At 41.2% G+C, this 19,668-nt stretch overlaps 2 protein-coding genes and 1 long non-coding RNA gene across 3 annotated transcripts in view; all 3 read right to left on the reverse strand.

Moving 5' to 3' along the window:
* Positions 1-699, reverse strand: part of LOC133096437 (guanine nucleotide exchange factor subunit RIC1-like) — a gene marked incomplete at both ends in the record, with an annotated part of 966 nt that extends 267 nt beyond the window's left edge. Inside the window, 2 exons of the mRNA XM_061198023.1 lie at positions 1-424; positions 599-699. The exon at positions 1-424 is cut by the window's left edge and continues 267 nt beyond it. Coding sequence (XP_061054006.1) covers positions 1-424; positions 599-699 — 525 coding nt within the window. The remainder of the gene's footprint in view (positions 425-598) is intronic.
* LOC133096448 (uncharacterized) overlaps positions 1-12,248 on the reverse strand; it is a 211,717-nt gene extending 199,469 nt beyond the window's left edge. Inside the window, exon 1 of the long non-coding RNA XR_009701778.1 lies at positions 12,173-12,248. This is a non-coding gene — a long non-coding RNA (uncharacterized LOC133096448). The remainder of the gene's footprint in view (positions 1-12,172) is intronic.
* On the reverse strand, positions 1,025-1,597 carry LOC133096451 (guanine nucleotide exchange factor subunit RIC1-like; the record flags this gene model as incomplete). The annotated part of the gene is given in 1 exon segment (XM_061198042.1): positions 1,025-1,597. A coding segment is annotated over 1 exon segment (573 nt), but the record flags the coding sequence as incomplete, so codon positions are not given.
* Positions 12,249-19,668: the final 7,420 nt, after the last annotated feature.

Raw genomic sequence — 19,668 nt, forward strand, 5'->3', positions numbered from 1 at the left:
GTGGATGGATGGATGGATGATTAGGTGTATGGATGGACGGATAGGTGGATGGATGGATACATAGATGCATGGATGGATGGATGCATAGGTTGAATGGTGGGTGGATGAATGGATAGATGGCTGGATGCATAAGTGGATGGGTGGATGGCTGCATAGGTGGATGAATGGATGGATGCATAGGTGGAGGATGGATGAATGCACAGTTGGGTGGATGGATGGATACGTGGGTGGGTGAGTGGATGAATGGATGGATAGATAGATGGATGGACGGATGGATGCATAGGTGGATGGGTGGGTGGATGGGTGGATAGATGGAGGGGTGGAGGATGGAGAGACAGATGGATGGATGGATGCATAGGTGGATGGATGGATGGATGGATAGATGGATGGATGAATACATAGGTGGATGGATGGATGGATGCATAGGTGGATGGGTGGGTGGATGGATGGATGGGTGCATAGGTGGATGGATGGATGGAGAGGTGCATGGCTGGAGAGGTGCATGGATGAATGGATGGATGCATAGGTGGATGCGTGGGAACATGGATGCATGGATAGATGGCATGCATAGGTGGATGGGTGGGTGGATAGATGGATGGATGGATGCATAGGTGGATGGATGGATGGAGAAGTGCATGGATGGAGAGGTGCATGGATGGATGGATGCATAGGTGGATGGGTGGGAACATGGATGCATGGATAGATGGATGGATGGATGGATAGGTGGATGGATGGATGGATGGATGGATGGATGGATGGATGAATGGATGGATGCATAGGTGGATGGCTGGGTGCATGGATGGAAGGATGGAAGGATGGATGGATGGATAGGTGGGTGAGTGGATGGATGATGTATGGATGGATAGGTGAATGGATAGGTGGATGGATGGATAGGTGGATGGATAGATAGATGGATTAATGGATGATGCATAGGTCAATGGATGGATAGGTTGGTTGGATGGATGGAAGGATGGAAGGATGTATAGGTGGATGGATGGTTGAATGGATGGATGCATAGGTGGGTGGATGGTTGAATGGATGGATAGGTGGGTGGGTGGATGGATGGATGGACAGATTGATGGATGGATGGATAGGTGGTTTGGTGGATGGATGGTTGGATGGATGGATAGATGGATGGATGGATGCATGCATAGGTGGATGGATGGACAGATAGATGGATGGATCAATGCATAGGTGGATGGGTGGGTGGGTGGGTGGATGGGTGGATGGATGCATGGATAGATGGACGGATGGATAGGCGGATGGACGGATGCATAGGTGGATGAGTGGGTGGATGGATCGATGGATGGATGGATGGGCGGATGCATAGGTGGATGGGTAAATGGATGGATAGGTGGAGGGATGGATGGATAGGTAGATGGACGGATACATAGATGGATGGATGGATGGATGGATGCATAGGTGGATGGGTGGGAAATGGATGCATGGATACATAGATGGATGGATGGATGGATGCACAGGTGGATGGGTGGGAACATGGATGCATGGATAGATGGATGGATGGATAGGTGGATGGATGGATGGAATGATGGATGGAATGATGGATGGATGGATGGAATGATGGATGGATGGATGGATGGATAGGTGGGAGGGTGGGAGGGTGGGTGGGTGGGTGGATGGATGGATGGATGGATTGATGCATAGGTGGATCGATGGATGGATACATACGTGGATGGATGGATGGATAGGTGAATGGATAGGTGGATGGATGGATAGATGGATGTATGAAATAAATCCATGAATCACAGAGTGTTGGGATATGCTTGCCCATATTCTTCCTGCTGGAAGCGGAATTAGAGGAAGGGATTGAAGCTGCTCTACTAGCTCTATTTAAGAGTAGAGGAAGACTGCTAAGCATGGAATCCAAATGAAATCTCATACCCAGCACCAGCTTTGGTGGTGGTACTCGATAAACATTGGTAGGTAGGAATTCGATAAACATTGGATAAATTGAACTGTCAGACTGATCAACGTTTGCCTCATTGTTACTGCAGGAGGAGTGCCAATGGTGATTATTTCCAATATTTTATATATGAAAATTTCCAACATATAGAAAATTTAACATAATTTTACATGAAACATCTCTATACCTGGGACCTAGATTTCACCATTAACATTTCACTCTAGTACTTGATTTACAACATAACTCTCTATTTATCCATCCTTATATTCATCTAACAACTTATACTATTTTTATGCATTTCAAATTAAATTGCAGACATTGGTTGCCTTCTCCATAAATACTTTAGTATACATACCATTAGAGTTCAATATTTGTTTTGAGTCTTTTCCTTCCATATCAAAGTGGTCATTCACCGAATTTTGACAGTTGCAAACATCTGTGTTATCCAAATCCCTATCGAGATATAGAACATTACCATCACCCCAGAAAATTTAGCAGTGGAGACTTGAGATTCTTTGAATTAATTTCTTTACCCTTTTACCGAGAAAGAGACTGGGCTGGGTGTAACTTTCAAAGTTTAAAATTTGATAGGAACTGTCCCCACACTCACGAACTGCTTCAGACCTCAAGCCGTTAAAGAGTCACTTTCCTCTATTTGTTTTAGAAAAATCCAAACTGCAAATGCACAGTTGATGGCAGGGGAGAGATTTATGCGAATGTACAACATTAGCTGAATGTCCAGTAAGTTGTTAAACAGGCAGGAGAGAATAAGGCAAAATTAGCTTCCCTAATTTCTTATGCCAATTTGTAAAAAATAATATATACAAATATTCTTTCATAATAACAGGTATGCTTTCAGTCTTAATATCTGTAGTATGTTTTCTTTGTACTGGATGTTCTCCGGATATCACCCTTATAGGGGAAGAAAAAAACCCAAGAAACCCTCTGTGAAGTCGTGCATGTTGCCAAGTTGAATCCACTGCCAAGCTAAATCCCTACCACGTGGTACATATAAACTGAATCTCTTCCAAATGCATGGCTCCTCCTTAAGTAGCTGTGTTGACTAATTACTTTCATCAGGATAATTGCACCTAAGGAAAGGGTACAATTATTTCTACCAAGTGGAATGTTGACATCGTTTAATGAAGAATTAATGCATGTGGTGACAAAACTATGTATTTAGAGAGGAAATAAAGTAGTTACCAACAATCTGTTTCCAAGAAAGAATTTTTAAGCATGTCTGGTATACTCTTAAGTATTCAGAATAAAGCTAATAGACATTTCCACAGCACACAAGACTCAGTCTCTGTCTAAGGCAGTGCATGACAATGAATTGCCATCCACCAGGCATTAATGGGCCCTACGTCATGGTTAAGGAGCAGAGCAGTAATTAAATTGGGCTCAACTAGTGCCCACTCAAACCACCACATTTCAAAGTGACCTTTCCAGTCATTGTTCCACACAAATAGTAAACCCACAGCATCCTTCTTTGTGGGAGTGGCAAATTTTAGAAAACTGCAGTGCAGAAGGATTATAATTAAAACATCCAATTATTGACTGGGAACAAGAATAGCCACTGATAGATAAGAACCCTGAAATTTATAATACATAAATCTGTTGTTTATTCATTCAACACATATTGATCAATTGACTATTACATGGAAGGTGTTATGCAAATTGCTATATAGTAACCCAAAAGGAATCAGAAAAGAAATCTACTTTCAAGAGGCTTATAAGCCCAAAAGGACCATCCAATCATTCATTCAACAAGTCTCTACTGGGAACTCCACTGGCCAAATACTCCTTCAGGATGAGGCACCCATTTCCCCAGCTGCCAGGGCTACAAACTGTTGGTAGTTCACAACTGAGTTCCTCTCCAAGAACTGCTTTAGGCTGAAAGAAGACACATCCTCCTTTCTGGAGGTATCAGCATCCACTGACCAATGGTGCTGGAGTCCAGAGGTTCTTGACTCAATTAGGACAACTGAGAAGCACATCACAGCTCCAGCTCCAGATCTCACCGTAGGATCAACTGAGACCTCTCTTGCGACTGCCTCACAATTCAACTTCTCTCTGCCCAATCCTGCAGCTCACTCATCACAGGTATTGTTACTAAAAGCACTTCTCAATTAACCTCCTGCATGCAAATCTCCAAGTCTTTGAGTTTGTCACCTGAGCAGCCAACCTGGGACAGTTCCTGCCAAAAGTTATCCTAGGACGACAACTAAAAAAGGGGATTTAGGAGATGGATAACCTGCTCAAAAATAACTAGCGTGCAGTTATGTGCAATTATTATAAATTCCCTAATGGAGAACTGAGATGGAAATGAAAGCCGAAGGATGAAACATGGCCAACAGAATGTGGTATGAGAACCTAAGGGCCTCCTTGGTAATATTATAAGAAAGCTCTCAACTCCTGCAGCCAGAGGGCAGAAAAAGCTGAGGATCAGACCCAGGCAAAGCTACAGAGAAGGATGAATTCTCCACACACCAGCGTGTCTTCTATAGTAAGGGCAGGGCCCTGATTGGGAAGGAGTGGAACACGGAGACTTGGAATGGGAACACGTTGGTTGATGTACTAGGAAATCTTGAATCTTTAGATACATTCAGATCCCCCTGAATCCTCTAGCTATTCAGAAGTGGTCCACTCCTCCTTCTTAAAGCCTTGCACCCAAGCCACTTATGCTTGAAGATGGTGAGAAGCTTTTGTTTTGCAAGATAACACACATCCCCTCATGATCTACCCCACCTTCCCTCTTGGCCATCAGATCATGGAGAAAGTTATAACAACCCATCTGGAGAAGTTCTGGGCCTGATAAAATAGGTTAGAGGCTATGTATCTAACAAGCTATAGTGCCTAGCCATTACGTACCAGCAGGAGCCAGAAGAGTTTACATGGGATTGCATCTGAGGATGCCGTATCAAGGAGAACACAATGTGACCTTGGAAAGGGATGAGTTCATCAATATGTGAGCACTCTCCTGTGATCTAAGATTGTCATCCCATCAAGGATCCCAGGAGACAGGGCTAATATGCTGCTAAGATGGTTCTCGGAATCATGGACAAAGAAAGAGCCCACACCTAATGAAGGAGAAAGGTGACAGATGGTGGAGGCGGTAATCAAAAGATTTAGAGAAGTGAGCCTCCTAGATTGGATATACTACGTAAGGCCAGAAGACCCACCCATCTACAATGCTCTATGGAAGGGCCTAGGGACAATTCATTTACCAAAGTACTAAGGAATGTGTCAATGAGAAGAGCACCAGCATAGTTAAGAAGCTCGTGACAGCCGTCCTTGGTAGTCCAGGACAGTAAGAGATTCTGCTAAAGAACTGGGCTCCCTGCTAACAATGGGTATGAGAGGATCATGAAGCAAAAGAAGCCAGGTGGCTGCACTGAACAAAAAGGAAAGGTGAACACAACTGTCATAATGAATTGTAAGGTCAAAGTTGTAACCGAGGAAGCTGGCCTGTAAAGAACCATGGAGATGCTTAATAGAACATTATATTCCAAATGTCAAGATAAATGGGCAGCCTGCAAGAGTAATGCTCAAGCTGTACAATGAAAAGAAATTAAGGATGGATGACCAACAAGCTGAAGGTGGATACCCCAATAAAAATTCACAATCTCTTGTCCAATGTCCATTCTCAGACCTGGATGCATTGACCGATGGGTAGGTTATGTCCCCAGGAAAAAGAATCCCATGACACCATGACAAAGTTATTTGGAAATGATTCCTCCAGTTCTTCCACAAGGGACTTCTGTCCATATAATCAAATAACTGTACAGAGGAGAAAGAGAAATATCCAAACATTTTAAGAACTGTTGGACACAGAGCCCAAACTAAACATTGATACCTGGTGACCCAAAGCATCATTATGGCGCTCTATTACATGGGTACCATGTAATAAATATTGTTGTGGCCCAATTCCTGCTTACTGTGGGTCCACTGGGGTACATGGACCTTCTCCATCATCACTTCCCCAGTACCTGAACGTATAATTGGCATGAACATACTTGGTAGTTGTTAGAACCTAGACATATCTTGTTTAGTTTGTAGGGTAAGAGTTATTGTGTTTGCAAAAGCCGAGTGAAAGACTAAGAACCTGCCTTCTCCTTCCCCTCCTGGTCAAGAGAGTATTCTAGGACATCCTCTTCAAGCAAATGACAAATTACAGCATATCATAACCACGACCACAATGAAGGAAGCACAATACTTGGTAGGCTTTTTTCAGTTGTGTATGCAGCACATTCCACACTTGGGAATACTGCTTCCACCCATTTACTGAGAAACTTGGGAGACTTCCAGCTTGGAGTGGGTCTCAGAGCATGAAAGACCTGCAGTATGTCCAAAGTACAGTCCAAACAGTCCTTCCACTTGGGGCATAAGATCTAGCAGACCCTATGCTATTAGAGGTGTCTGTGTTGAGTACAGACATTGTGTAGAGCTTATGGTAGGCTCCAGTAGGAGAATGATGATATAGACCCTTAGGTCTATATTATTTGTAGCAAGGCTCATTCTGTCTCCTGCAGAGATTTCCAGGCCACTCCCACATAGGGTACTGATCCCTAGTTGAGATGGAGCGTCAGACCACAGAACATCAAGTGACCATGTGGCCAGAGTCGCCCATCAGGATCTGGGCTGCCAAGCCCACCAAGTCAAAGGTTCAGTGGCTCAGCATCAATCCATGGTAAGATGGAAGTGGCACTGCTGGTATCAGGCACAACCAAGTCAAGAGGGCACAAGTAAGGTACATGGGCAGGTGGTTAGACACCAGTCCCAGCCTCCACCACTGTAGCAGTACCCGCCCCCCAGGTTACACATGTGGCCTCAGGGTGGGCATGGGGAGGGGATGGAGGATGACCTGGTAACAAAGAAGGAAAAAAGCCAAATGGGTTCTATTCTGATGACACCTCACAAGCTGCTCTGCACTTCCCTTCTCTTCTCTTGATGGTCTACGAAACTGATTATCTTGGAACTGTGATGTAACCTGCAGTTTAAATTAGGTTGTTATCTGATCAGAAAGTTAGTCATACCACTTCCTTTCATGCATTCCTTCATTCATGCATTCATTCACAACTACTTATTGAGCCCCTACTTTGTGAAGTATTATTTATTCTCGGTACTGGGAATACATCAATAAGTAAAATAGATAAAAATGTATATTTCTTCTTGAAACCCTTCAAGAAGCCTACATTTTAGTGGGGGCATATAAAACACAAACAAGTAGAAGATACAGTATATAAAGAGGTGATAAATACTATGGAGAAAAATTAAAAAGGAAGAGGGATTGAAGATGCCTGGAAGGTACACAGGGGTCCAGTTTTGAATAAGGTGGTTTAGAAAGGTCTCCATTTCCAACAGTTAACTTTTAAGCAAAGGACTTAAGCACATATCTGTGACTAACATGCTAAGCAGAAAAACAGCAAAATGCAAAGGCCCTGAGGCAGTGGACTTGCCCAAAATGTTCAAAGAATAGCAAAAAGGCCAGCAGGGCTGCAATATAGTAAGAAAGAACAGTTGTTGGAGGTGAGTTCAGAAAGGTGACGGGCTACCAGATTTTGCAGGCTTAGGGAACATCCTAAGGACTTAGAATTTTTCTCAGAGTGAATGGGGAGCCATTGGTGGACTCTAAGCAAAGAATGGATATGATCTTACTAATAAATAAAAATAATTGTTCTGGTTTTGCCACTGTTGGTGGCATAATAATGGGAGCCCAAAAGTTACTGCCATAATCCAGGGAGGAGACGATGGTAGCTTATAACAACATGATAAGGATAAAGCGATGAGAAGTTGTATGAATTTGAATTTTTAAGGTCATATACAATTTGCAGGCAGATTAAATGTACGGTGAGAGAAATAGCTAGTGAAGAATGATTCTAAAGGTTTTCATCAGCTTAAACCACAGTGGATGGCATTTCTATTATGTAAGATGGAGAAAAGTGAGAAAGAGCTTTGAGAGGAAAGATGAGGAATTCATTTTTTCTGCTAAAATTAAGATGCCTACTAGACATCCAGTGGAGATGTTAGAGTATGCCAAGGATCCACAAGTCTGGAGCTCAGGGCTGAGGTATGTATCTGAGGATCATTACCGTTGAGATGATATTTAAAGCCAGGAGGCACATGAGATCCCTATGGGAACACAGGTAGGTGAAAAAGCAGAGGAGCTCAAGCAATGAGCCTTGGGTGCACTCTACCAGGAAAACTGGCGGAATCAGGAGGAATCTGCAGAAGAAAATGAAAAAGAGCAGCTGGTAAGGTAGGACCAAGAGCATGTTGTGTCCTGGAAGCCAAAGTATTTCTAGAGGGATGGAGTGATCATCTGTGTCAAATGGCTCTGACAAATCAAGGAAGATGAAGGCTGAGAACTGATCTTTAGATTTTCCAATGTGAGAGACGTTGAGGATTTTGATAACAGTGGTGCCTGTATCATTCTTTTTTTTAAACTGATTTTCACTGGAGTATAGTCGATTTACAATGTTGTATTAGTTTCTGTTGTACAGCAAAGTGAATCAGTTATACATATATCCACTCTTTTTTAGATTCTTTTCCCATATAGGTCATTACAGAGTATTGAGAAGAGTTCCCTGTGCTATACAGGAGGTCCTTATTTGTTATCTATTTTATATATAGTAGTGTGTATATGTCAATCCCAATCTCTCAATTTATCCCTCCCCGCCCTTTCCCCCTGGTAACCACAAGTTTGTTTTCTACATCTGTGACTCTATTTCTGGTTTGTAAACAAGTTCATTTGTACCATTTTTTTAGATTCCACATATATCATTCTTCATCAATACTCAGATCAAGAACACGTACGTACACTGGTGTCTCTCCCTCTCTCTCCCTCCCTCCATCTCTCTATCCCCCTCTTAAATGAGCTCCAACTCAGGAATCTATTTTTTACATGTGCACTCATATCTTCCTTAACCCTTCCTCATCTTTCTCTTTCATTCTTTCCCCCTCCTATCTCCCTAATTCACCTCTCTCTTTTCCCTCCACCCTACCCTTTGCATTTCCCTAAAAAGAAACGTAGAAAAATAATATAACCGTTCAAAATCTAAAAATGTTTTAAGAAAAACGGTCCCAAGGGAACAAATACCATTAACCTCTAAATTCCTTACAGTTGCTCAAAAGTTTCCTTCCGAATGCAAACAATACTCACCGACTACTTATTATTATCTTTGTTTATCCACAGGAAGCAGGTTTCAGGATAAAACATGTCACATGCAATTTTCTTTTTTCTGTAATCTAGCAAGTGATTGAAAATTATATTTCCCACTGTTTTCATTTCAAGTGCGCTACATATTAAATAAACATTAATGGCCTCGCCTGGACTTCTTGGGCGCAAGAGCCATGTCTTTTGTTCCATACGCCCCCCCCTTCCCATGTGCCTTGCACAGTGATTCACATATGGCAGGAGTTCACTTAGTAGTGGTAAAATTGAGGTAATATTTTTCCTGTGGATAGTTTTCATTTCAGGAAACTTGCCCACAAACTGGACTTGAGAACACAGTCTCCCTGTACAATAAGATAAAGATATACTGTATGTACCAAACCTTGCTCCTAAAGCAAAAAGATGGAAAGGGGACAGGCAAATATAATGTCTCCCAATCATGCACTACAAAATCACATGAAAAGTATGTAAATGGGCCAGGTGAGGACCTAGGGGAAAAATCCATACATCCAGCCTAAAGAGGGAGCTGCTACCCAAGTCCAACTGACGGCAGCCTTGCAAGAACACAAGCCTAGTGTTGTTGGGTCTTCCTGTTTCTCAAGAGAAGTTGGAAATTCAAGTTGGCTACTAACCTAATCTTCTTAAATGGGTGTAAAACAGGATCAAGAGCAAGAGAAACGTTTACCAGAGGCTGCTCTACAGATCTGCCACCTCTGCCCTAGATAGGCATGAAAATCTTTGAGGAAAGGAGCTAGTTCTGTAGCTCAGCCTGCATCGTTCCTCAGTGCTGCCTGCCACCTGTCCAAATGGGTACACTGCCCTGAGGTCATTACATAGATGGTGGGGAGAGACAATCACTACCGCCCTTCTGAAGATTTAGATTAAGGATGCTACATTAAGTTTCAAACATAAATTACACTATTTAACGGGAGCTACGCTCCCATCTATATGTCTACAGATACCAAGTACTTCCTTTAATGAGATAACCATTTGGACTGCTTGAGATGTCCCCAGTAGGTGATTTGTGTACATGTTCTTTTGCCTCATAAATACTCAGCATTATGGAGGGCTGTCCTATTTTTAGTTTTCTCATGGGTTATTCATGAGTTGTAGACAGTGCAATATCACTAACCATTCCTCAATTCTCCCAAAGCAGTGGATTCATTTTGGTGTACCTGTGTCTTCTGGAAACTGCTTCCTTCCTGTTCTGTTTCATTTAGCTGAAATCATCCTGGGTGAATAATAGGCTGGCATTCTCAAAATGCCAGTGTGTGTGTGTGTGTGTGTGTGTAGTATGTGTGTGTGTGCACGCATGTGCGTGTTCTCTCACCATCACTGTGGGGCTGGAAATTGTCTTTAAAACTTGCACCAAAAACTGGGGTCACAAACTCAAATGCAATTATTTATCTTTCTCATAAACAAGAGAAAAGCTTTCTAAAAGCTCCCTAATGCATTTACTGGCTTTGGCCTGAAGGAAGCAGTGTGAACATATCCCTAAAGTGTTTGCCCCCGTTGAGGCAGAATGCAGTTCTGGGCTTGGGCACAGCCCAGGTACAGTATGATTTGGGGCTAAACTATAATACATTGCCAAGTGAGAAGGTCTCTTACTCCCCGGTGTTCTAAGGAATAATGTAGCATGGCGACACATTCCACTCTGCACTAGCATTTCTCCTTGCAGGGACCTTAACAACCTTTTTTCCTAAGCTAACCCTAATCCTGGGGCGCAAGCTATTCCTTTTTATTGCTCTTCAAGCGCATGTAAGCAAATGAGCCAGAGTGGAGAAAGCTCTGGTGGGGCTCCTTTGGCTTCTGTGGGGATTAGGCAGCTCTGCAGCCCTCAGTGGCCTCTGTCATCCTAACCTCCCTCTGGCTGGAGGATGCAGTGTAGATTTTCAACTTGCTTTCACATAAGGGATCTTATCCAATGTTTCGGGCCATTCTGTAAGTTTGGGGAACAGAAGAGGGACCGAGTACGCAGCTTTAACAGGTGAAAAAATTGAGGACCAGAGTTAAACGGTGGTGTAAGGAGGACCAAAATTAGGGCTCCTGAGTCACCCCCGAGATCTCCTTTGCTATTCATGCCAACGTCTCCTAGACAAACCCAGCTGCAAACAGTCAGCATATTCCAGCTTGGAAACGTGTACTTTTCTCTGCCTGGCAGGTTCTTTGCATTGCTGGTTGTCTTCTCATCATTCAGCCTCAACTCAAGATGCCTCTAGTGCAAAGAGGCCTTCCCTGCCAACCTTATCTAACACCTCTTCCACTTCTCTGCCAGCCACTCAGTCCCACCACACTTTTCTCCCTGAAAGCGCTGAAATTATCTTCTGTATCTGCTTCTTCAGCTGTTTGTTTCCTATCTCTCCTCTAGAGAGACAGGAGCCACTAGAAGGTGTGTTCCATGAAAGCAAAGAGGATGTCTCTCTTGTTCATTCCTGGCTTTTCAGAACTTAAAAGACTGCATGGTACATTGAAAGTGTTCAATAACTATTTGTTGAATAAATGACAATGGTAAATCATTCAATTTACCACATACTATTCATCGGGAAAAAAAAATCATATATGGGAAAGGTCTTCATCATATATCAGAAAGGTCTTCTGATGACAAATCAGAAGACTGGGGCTCTAGTGGGACTTCCCACTATATAAAAGTGACCATGGCTTAAAACACTGGTTCCTGTATGACCGTGTATGGTTGAGACAGCTGAGGTCACCTACATCATTACTTACAGCTTCCTCTCAACTCTCATGTCCTGTCAACCGATTCTCTTCCTCAATCAAGCCCCACACCATTTCCTCGCAGTGAAAATTTCTTCTAACAACGCCCATTCTTAACCATAGATGGTTTCACCAAAATTACTGACTCAAATAATTCCACACTTTGCTAGCCTAGAAGGGAACATGTTTCTTTAATTCCTAAATCTCAGTCCTGATCCTAGCTGACTGCAGAAAGTCTAATACTTTCCCATGTTTCCTCATCCACATGTTTCTAGGAATCTTCAGAAATTTTTCATATGATTCTGCTGTCTCTCCTAATTGTGGCTTGCCCCTGCAGCCAAGCATCTGGCTACACTCACCTGTTCTGTTTTCCACAGATCTCCTCCTGCCATCGTGAAATCATCTTCTGTCGGACTGCTGTTGTTTAACACTGAGCCATTGGTAACAGCCCTTTCCTTCAGGTCCCATGACTGTGGAGACCAAGAGGTAGCTCTTAGCATGTTGAAGACAGGCGAGAACAGACAAGAATAGTAACATAAAGAACAGAGTTACGTCTACCCTCAGTAGTCACAAAAGTCCTCCACTGAGACCTTTGCTGATTTCTTCTCTTTTCTCTATTTCCTTCCTTTTACTTACTTTGGGTTTGCTTTCTTCTTCTTTCTCTACTTTCTTCCAGTGGAGGCTTGGATAATTAATTTTAGACTTCTTTCCTTTTATAATATAAGCTTTTAAAGCCACATATTTCCCTCTAAGCAGTGCTTTAGCTGCGTCTCACTAATTTGTGTTAGGCTGTGTTTTCATTCAGTTAAAAATAGTCTCTAATTTCTCTTGTGATTTCTTCCTTTATAAGTGAATTAGAGATGTGTGACTTAATTTCCAAGTATTTGAGGATTTTCCAGGTATCTTTTTTGTTTTTGATTTCTAGTTGAATTGCGTATGTGATTCCTAGTTTGATTTCAAAATCTTTTAAGTCTTGTTGAGTGTTCAATGAGCACTTTCATGGAATATGCATTCTCCTGTAGCTGGGTGAAGTGTCCCATATGTGTTCCGTATAGTTCAATTAGCTAAAGCTGGCTGATAGCGTTGCCCTCTAAATACCCATTGATCTTTCTGTCTACTTGTTCTCATAACAACAAGAAAAAAAGGAGTTCTGAACTCTCCTCCTTTTATTGTGGATTTGTCAATGTGTTCTTTCAGTTTGGTCAGTTTTTGTTCCATGTATTTTGTATTTCTACTGTTAGGCCCATACACATTTAGGACTAAGTCTTCCTGATAAATTGACTTTTTATTACTACTAAAAAATCCTCTTTATTCCTTATAATAATTCTTTTTCTGAAGTTATCTTTGTCTGATATCAATATAGTCACTTCAGAATTTATACATAGTGCATGCATGCTGTATCTTGTTTTTTCCTTTTACTTTTAACCTATCTCTTTCACAGTTAGAGTGAGTTTCTTATATACAGCATAAATTTGGGTCTAACTTTTATCCAGTTTAATAATCTCTGCCTTTATATTGGAGTGCTTAGAATATTTAAATTGAATGTAACTATCAAGACGTTTGGTTTAAATCTACTATCTTGCTATTTGTTTTGCATGAATCCCTTCTGTTGTATTTTTCCCCCATTTCCTGCCTTCTTTCAGATTCAGTGTGTTTCATATTTATTAACCAGAGGTCTCTTGACTGAGAGACCTGGCCCTGTTTCAAACTTTTCTGCTTCTTGGCATGCTCAGTAATTTTTTTATTGGATCCTGGATATTGTGATCTTATTTTGTGGAAAGCTGCATTTTGTTACATTGCTTTAAAGAATGTTAGGTTTTGCTCCTGCAGGTGGTTAAATAATTTGCATGTCAGTTTGATCAAGTTTTGTTTTCAAGCTTTTTGATTATGAGTCTAGACTAGTTTTCCCTTTAGGATTCTTTAATGAATCTTCTGTGTCTTTACTCCGGTACCTCCATCAGGCTGGGAGAGTACATGGTTCCAAGTCCTATGTAAATTCTGGGACTTGTCTGACTTACAGCCTCTACCACCAACCCAGGAATTGCTCTTTCCTCATTAGTTATTCTTTGTCCAGCTTTGTGAATGTCACCCTTGCATATGCAGGGTGGTATTCAGCCAAAGACTCAAGGACAGACACATGCATATTTCTGGAGTTTTTTCTCTGCATATGTCCCTTCTCCTGGTCATCTGCTTTGCAAATTCTAACCAGTCACGCCAGCCTTTCTGAACTCCAAACTCTGTGTTTCCAACTCAACATAGCTGGGCTATGGTTGCATTCCCATTCCCTGTGCCATGGTTTGAAAATTGTCAGGCATAAAGTTAGGGCAATTGTTGAGTTCACTTCATTTGTCTGTCTTCTTTCAGAAATCACAGTCCTGTACCATTTGTACAACGTCAAACAACAACAAAAAAATTGTTTCATATGTTTTGTCCAGTTTTCTAGTAGTTAACAATGAGAAGGTACATCTGGACCTTTTTACTCCCTCATGGAAAGGTAGCCTTTCTTCCAGGAGTGAATGACACCAAGGAAGTCCATTCATTTCAGGACAATTCCCACTAAGTCCCACAGAAATTAGGCCTTAATATCTGAATCATCTCACCTCTTGACATTAGCACAACAGACAACATCCATATATTTTCCAGAGTCTGGCCCACTCATTCTGGAAAATACTGCATGTGGTACTTCTATAATTCAGTCAATCCAATTCTTTTCAGGATTCTTCTAACAGCATCAAATTTAAAATGCCACTATACCGTCAATCATTTGGGTCTTTCTTCTTGACCTCTGCCCCAACTATGAGACAAGAACTCAGATCCATCTTCCAAATACGATAAATGTTTTTGAGAGCTGAATCAATCTAAATCTTAACATGGAAAATATATTTGACCTAAGGGAAACATAATATGGTACAATGAAATGCTAGCTAAAATGGAAACAATTTTTTTACATTATTACAGAGAATTGTTCAGCTTTTGGGTCCATATCATCTTGAATGTCTCTATTTTCAAATTTGCATTATCTTTGAAAAACTTCAAGATTTATCAAAGTGGTCTTTCAGTGCAAAGAGCATCTACATAATAACTTTATTTCCACAAATTATAGAAAAAGAGGATCAGAGAAAAAGCCTGAAGCTTTTAAGTTTTAGTTCTTTCCAGAGTTTAATATCTTCACCCAAGTTTTAGAGGTTCACAGGACTTATTCCAAGCCCTGGATTAAATTACATTTTTTTTTCCTCTCCCCCCAGCAGTCTCTATAAAAGGGAATCTTTACAAAGTTAGTGGCCTAAGAAGGGATATCCAATTATGAGATAAAGTCACATGAAGGTTTCTTCCCATCCTTCAGGTTTTCTCCCTGTTTTTGTTGTTTGGTTCAGAAGCATATATATTACCTGGATCTAATTATGTTGCCAAATAATCAAGGATGGGAGTCAACTGTAGATGCATGATACTGAGCCAATTCTCAGATCTCCCTCTCTCATGTATAGAACAACAGGATTACATTGCTCACAGGGCTGTTTTAAAATAACATCTGAGGGACTTCCCTAGTGGTCCAGTGGTTAAGAATCCGTCCTGCAATGCAGGGGACGCCAGTTCAATCCCTGGTTGGGGAGTTAAGATCCCACATGCCGCAGGGCAACTAAGCCTGTGTGCCACAACTACTGAGCCCATGTGCCACAACCAGAGAGCCCACATGCCACAACTACAGAGCCCACACACTCTGGAGCCCATGCGCCATAGCTAGAGAAAAGCCCAACCCACAACTAGAGAGAAACCTGTGTGCTGGAACAAAGAGCCCGCACTGCAACGAAAGATCCCGCGTGCTTCAACTAAGACCTGACACAGCCATAAATAAGTAAATAAACAAACAAATAAATAAAAATTAAAAAATAAATAACATCTGATTATTTTTTAAAGGGACAAAGACAATAAATATATATCTTTTTGCTTTTTATGGTGTCCCTAATTTAGTTTTATTCATTTTAATATTCATATATTCTCTGCATGTATGTGTTCTAAGAACCACGTGAAAAAGTGTCTCAGAAAACCAACTTAGATGAAAGGTCTTTAATATTTTAAAGTCTCTTCTCATCTGGGATAGGTTCTGTTTCCCTTAAAAAAGTCATCAGGTGAGAGAGTTAGATATGGCCAGGCCTATATGTGGAGAGAATAGACTTAATTGAATTGGTGTACCCTAAGATCAGAGCTTCGTGGTGACTTCGTGGAAGATCAAAGTGTGTTACTATGTAAAAGAACGAGTCTCCACCCCTTCTATGATCAGTGGCCTCTCTCCTCTCTGAGTAAAGAAAGGATGCTGGCAGGGAGTAATTCCATCATCAATTCTTCTTAGTTCTTAATTACTTGGCCCCAGAAAGACTGAAGCCAGAACCTAGGGTTGTAGTAGAGCCTTAAAGATGACCCCTGGTAATTCCTGCCTCCTGGTAATCACACCCTGTGGAATCCCCTCCCTTGAGTGTGTGGGTTTTATTCAGTCACCCACTTGTAATAGAATATGATAGAGCATTAGATGTCACTTTTGAGCTTCTGTCTTGAGTGTTCTCTCTCTCTCTCTCTCTCTCTTTCTCTCTGCCTCTCTGTCTCTCCGTCTCTCTCTCTGCCTCTCTCTCTCATCAGTTACCCTGGAGGAATCCAGCAGTCCTTTGGAGAGGTCCATGTGACAAGGACCTGAGGTTAATCAACAAACACATGGATGAGCCTAGAAGTGGATCCTCCTCCACTTGACTCTTCAGATGAGACCACATCTTGCTGCAACCTCATAAGAGATCTTAAGCCAGACGCACCCAGCTTAGCCATTTCTGATTCTTAACCCATGGAAACTATGCAATAATAAATGTTCATTGTTTTAAACTACTAAATTTTGAGGTAATTTGTTAGGCAGCAGTAGGTAACTAATACTAAAGAAGCGACATAATGTTATGATAAAAATGAACCAAAAAAAAGGTCTATAGGTCAGAAAATTTGAGCACTAGTCCTGCCTCTGTCACTAACCAGCTGATGTCTGTGAAAGTCTCATTTGTTTCTGGGCTTCTGTTTCTCCAATGTTTAAAAATAAAGGATTGTGTTTGCTGATTTTTTATACCATATAGTTTTATATTTCTTTTAGTATCTATACAGTGTAAGTAGCATGTGTGTGTAAAAATATACAAGTCTAAGATTCTGATGAAGAAATCAAAGAAGATATGTATACAAATGGAGAGATACTTCAAGTTTATGGGTAGGAAGTCTCAATATTGTTATGATATCAGTCCTCCCAATTTGACCTATAGATTCAACACAATCCCAATCAAAGTCCCAGCAAATCTTTTTGTTACTATCAACAAACTGATTCAAAAGTTTATCTGGAAAGGCAGAAGACCCGGTATAGCCAACAAAATATTGAAGAACAACAATGTCAGAAGACTGACACTACCTGACTTCAAGATTTACTATAAAGCTACAGTAATCAACACAGTGTGATACTGGTGAATGAACAGACAACTAGATCAATAAAACAGAAGAGAGAGCCAACAAATAGACCTACACATATATGGTCAACTGATCTTTGACAAAGAAGCAAAGGCAATACAATGGAGAAAGACTACCTTTCTATCTTGAAAAGGTAGTTTTTTCAATAGGTGGTGTGGAATGACTGGAAATCCACACGAAAAAATAATAATAATTTAGACTTTACATCTGTCACAAAAAAATGAACTCAAAATAGATCATAGGCCTAAATGTAAAAAGTAAAACTATAAAACTCCCAGATGATAACACAGGACAAAACCTAGAAGACCTTGGGTATGGAGATGACTTTTTAGATACAACAGCAAGGGCATGATCTATGAAGGAAATCATTGATAAGTTGAACTTTATTAAAATTAAAAACTTTTGCTCTCTGAAAGACACTGTTAAGAGTATGAATAGACAAACCACAGACTGGCAGAAAATCTTTGCAAAACACATATCTGATAAAGGATCCATATCCAAAATATATGAGTAACTTTTAAAACTCAACAATAAGAAAACAAAAAACACAATTAAAAAGTGGGCAAAATATCTTAACAGACACTTCATCAAAGAAGATATACAGATGGAAAATAAGCATATGAAAAGATGCCCAACGTCATATGTCTTTCGGCAATTGCACGTTAGAACAGCAATGAGATACCACTATACACCTATTAGAATAACCAAAACCTGAAACATCAACAGTACCAACTGTGGATGTAAAGTGATAGGAACACTCATTCATTGCTGGTGAGAATGAAAAATGGTACAGTCACTTTGGAAGACAGTTTGGTGGTTTCTTACAAAGCTAAACATAGTCTTATAATTCAGCCATCATGCTCCCTGGTATTTACCCAGATGATGCAAAAACTTCTGTCCACACAAAAACCTGCATGTGAGTCTTTACAGCAGCCTTATTCATAACCGCCAAAATGTGGAAGCAACAAAGATGTCCTTAGATAGGTGAATGAATAAACAAACTTTGGTCCAACCATACATTGGAACATTATTCCGCAGTAAATATAAATAAGTTATCGAGCCGTGAAAAGACACGGAGGAATCTTAAATGCATATTACTAAGTGAAAGCAGACAGTCTGAAAAGGCTACAGACTATATGACCCCAACTATGCGACATTCTGGAAAAGGCAAAATGGTAGAAAGATCTGTGGTTCCCAGGGGTTTGGAGAGGGGAAGGAAGGGATGTACAGGTGGAGCACAGGTGAGTTTTAGGGCAGTGAGACTATTCTCTACGATACTCTAATGGTGGATACATGACATTATGCATTTGTCAAAGCCCAGAGAATGTACAACACAGAGTGAGCCCTAATGTAAGCCAGGGACTTTCATTAATCATAATGTATTTTTTGTTCCCCAATTGTAACAAATGTACCACACTAATGCAGGATATTAATCATAGGCAAACTGTGGGGTGAGAGGAGTGTGGGAAAGAAGAGATACATATGGAAGCTCTGTACTTTCTGATCAGTTTTTTTGTAAACCTAAAACTATTCTAAAAAATATTTTAAAAATATTGTTATACATGTATTCCCATTCCCATATTGAGTTGGATTCGTTTTCACCTGGGCTTATGTCAGACTCATGATCCAGCAGTGACAGCTCTGGCTATGGCAGTGGGCTGAATGGTTACCTTCTAGACATCAGTAACAATATTCAAGGTGTGACATTTTCTAAGCATCTAATAATTAATTATTAATACATTTATTACACGCATGGTGTGGTGGTTAAGAAGGCTCAGAGGAGAGACTGGTTCAAATTTTATTTCCAATATTTCTAGTACTAAAGTGCTAGTAAAGTTACTAAATCCATATACCTTGATTCCCTCATCTCCACCACTGATATAAAGTGTGAGGTTTAAATCAGTTAGTAATCGTAAATCACAGAAAAATGTTTGGCACATAGCAGGCACTCCATAAGTGTGAACTCATATTTTGGTTACACATTGCTCCTTTGGGTTTTATATATTGCCTATCTGTGTGTCTCTCTGTTTTAACTCCCTAACCAGACAGCAGATCTATATTTTAAACATCGTAAAAAACAAAACATAAAACTTGGAGGGCTTCCCTGGTGGCGCAGTGGTTGAGAGTCTGCCTGCCAATGCAGGGGGCGCGGGTTCGGGCCCTGGTCTGGGAGGATCCCGCGTGTCGCGGAGCGGCTGGGCCCGTGAGCCACAACTACTGAGCCTGCGCGTCTGGAGCCTGTGCTCCGCAACAAGAGAGGCCGCGACGGTGAGAGGCCCGCGCACCGCGATGAAGAGTGGCCCCCGCTCGCCGCAACTGGAGAAAGCCCTCGCACAGAAACGGGGACCCAACACAGCCATAAATAAAGAAA

This window comes from Eubalaena glacialis, chromosome 1 (assembly GCF_028564815.1).
Source record: "Eubalaena glacialis isolate mEubGla1 chromosome 1, mEubGla1.1.hap2.+ XY, whole genome shotgun sequence".
Classification (NCBI taxonomy): Eukaryota; Metazoa; Chordata; class Mammalia; order Artiodactyla; family Balaenidae; genus Eubalaena; species Eubalaena glacialis.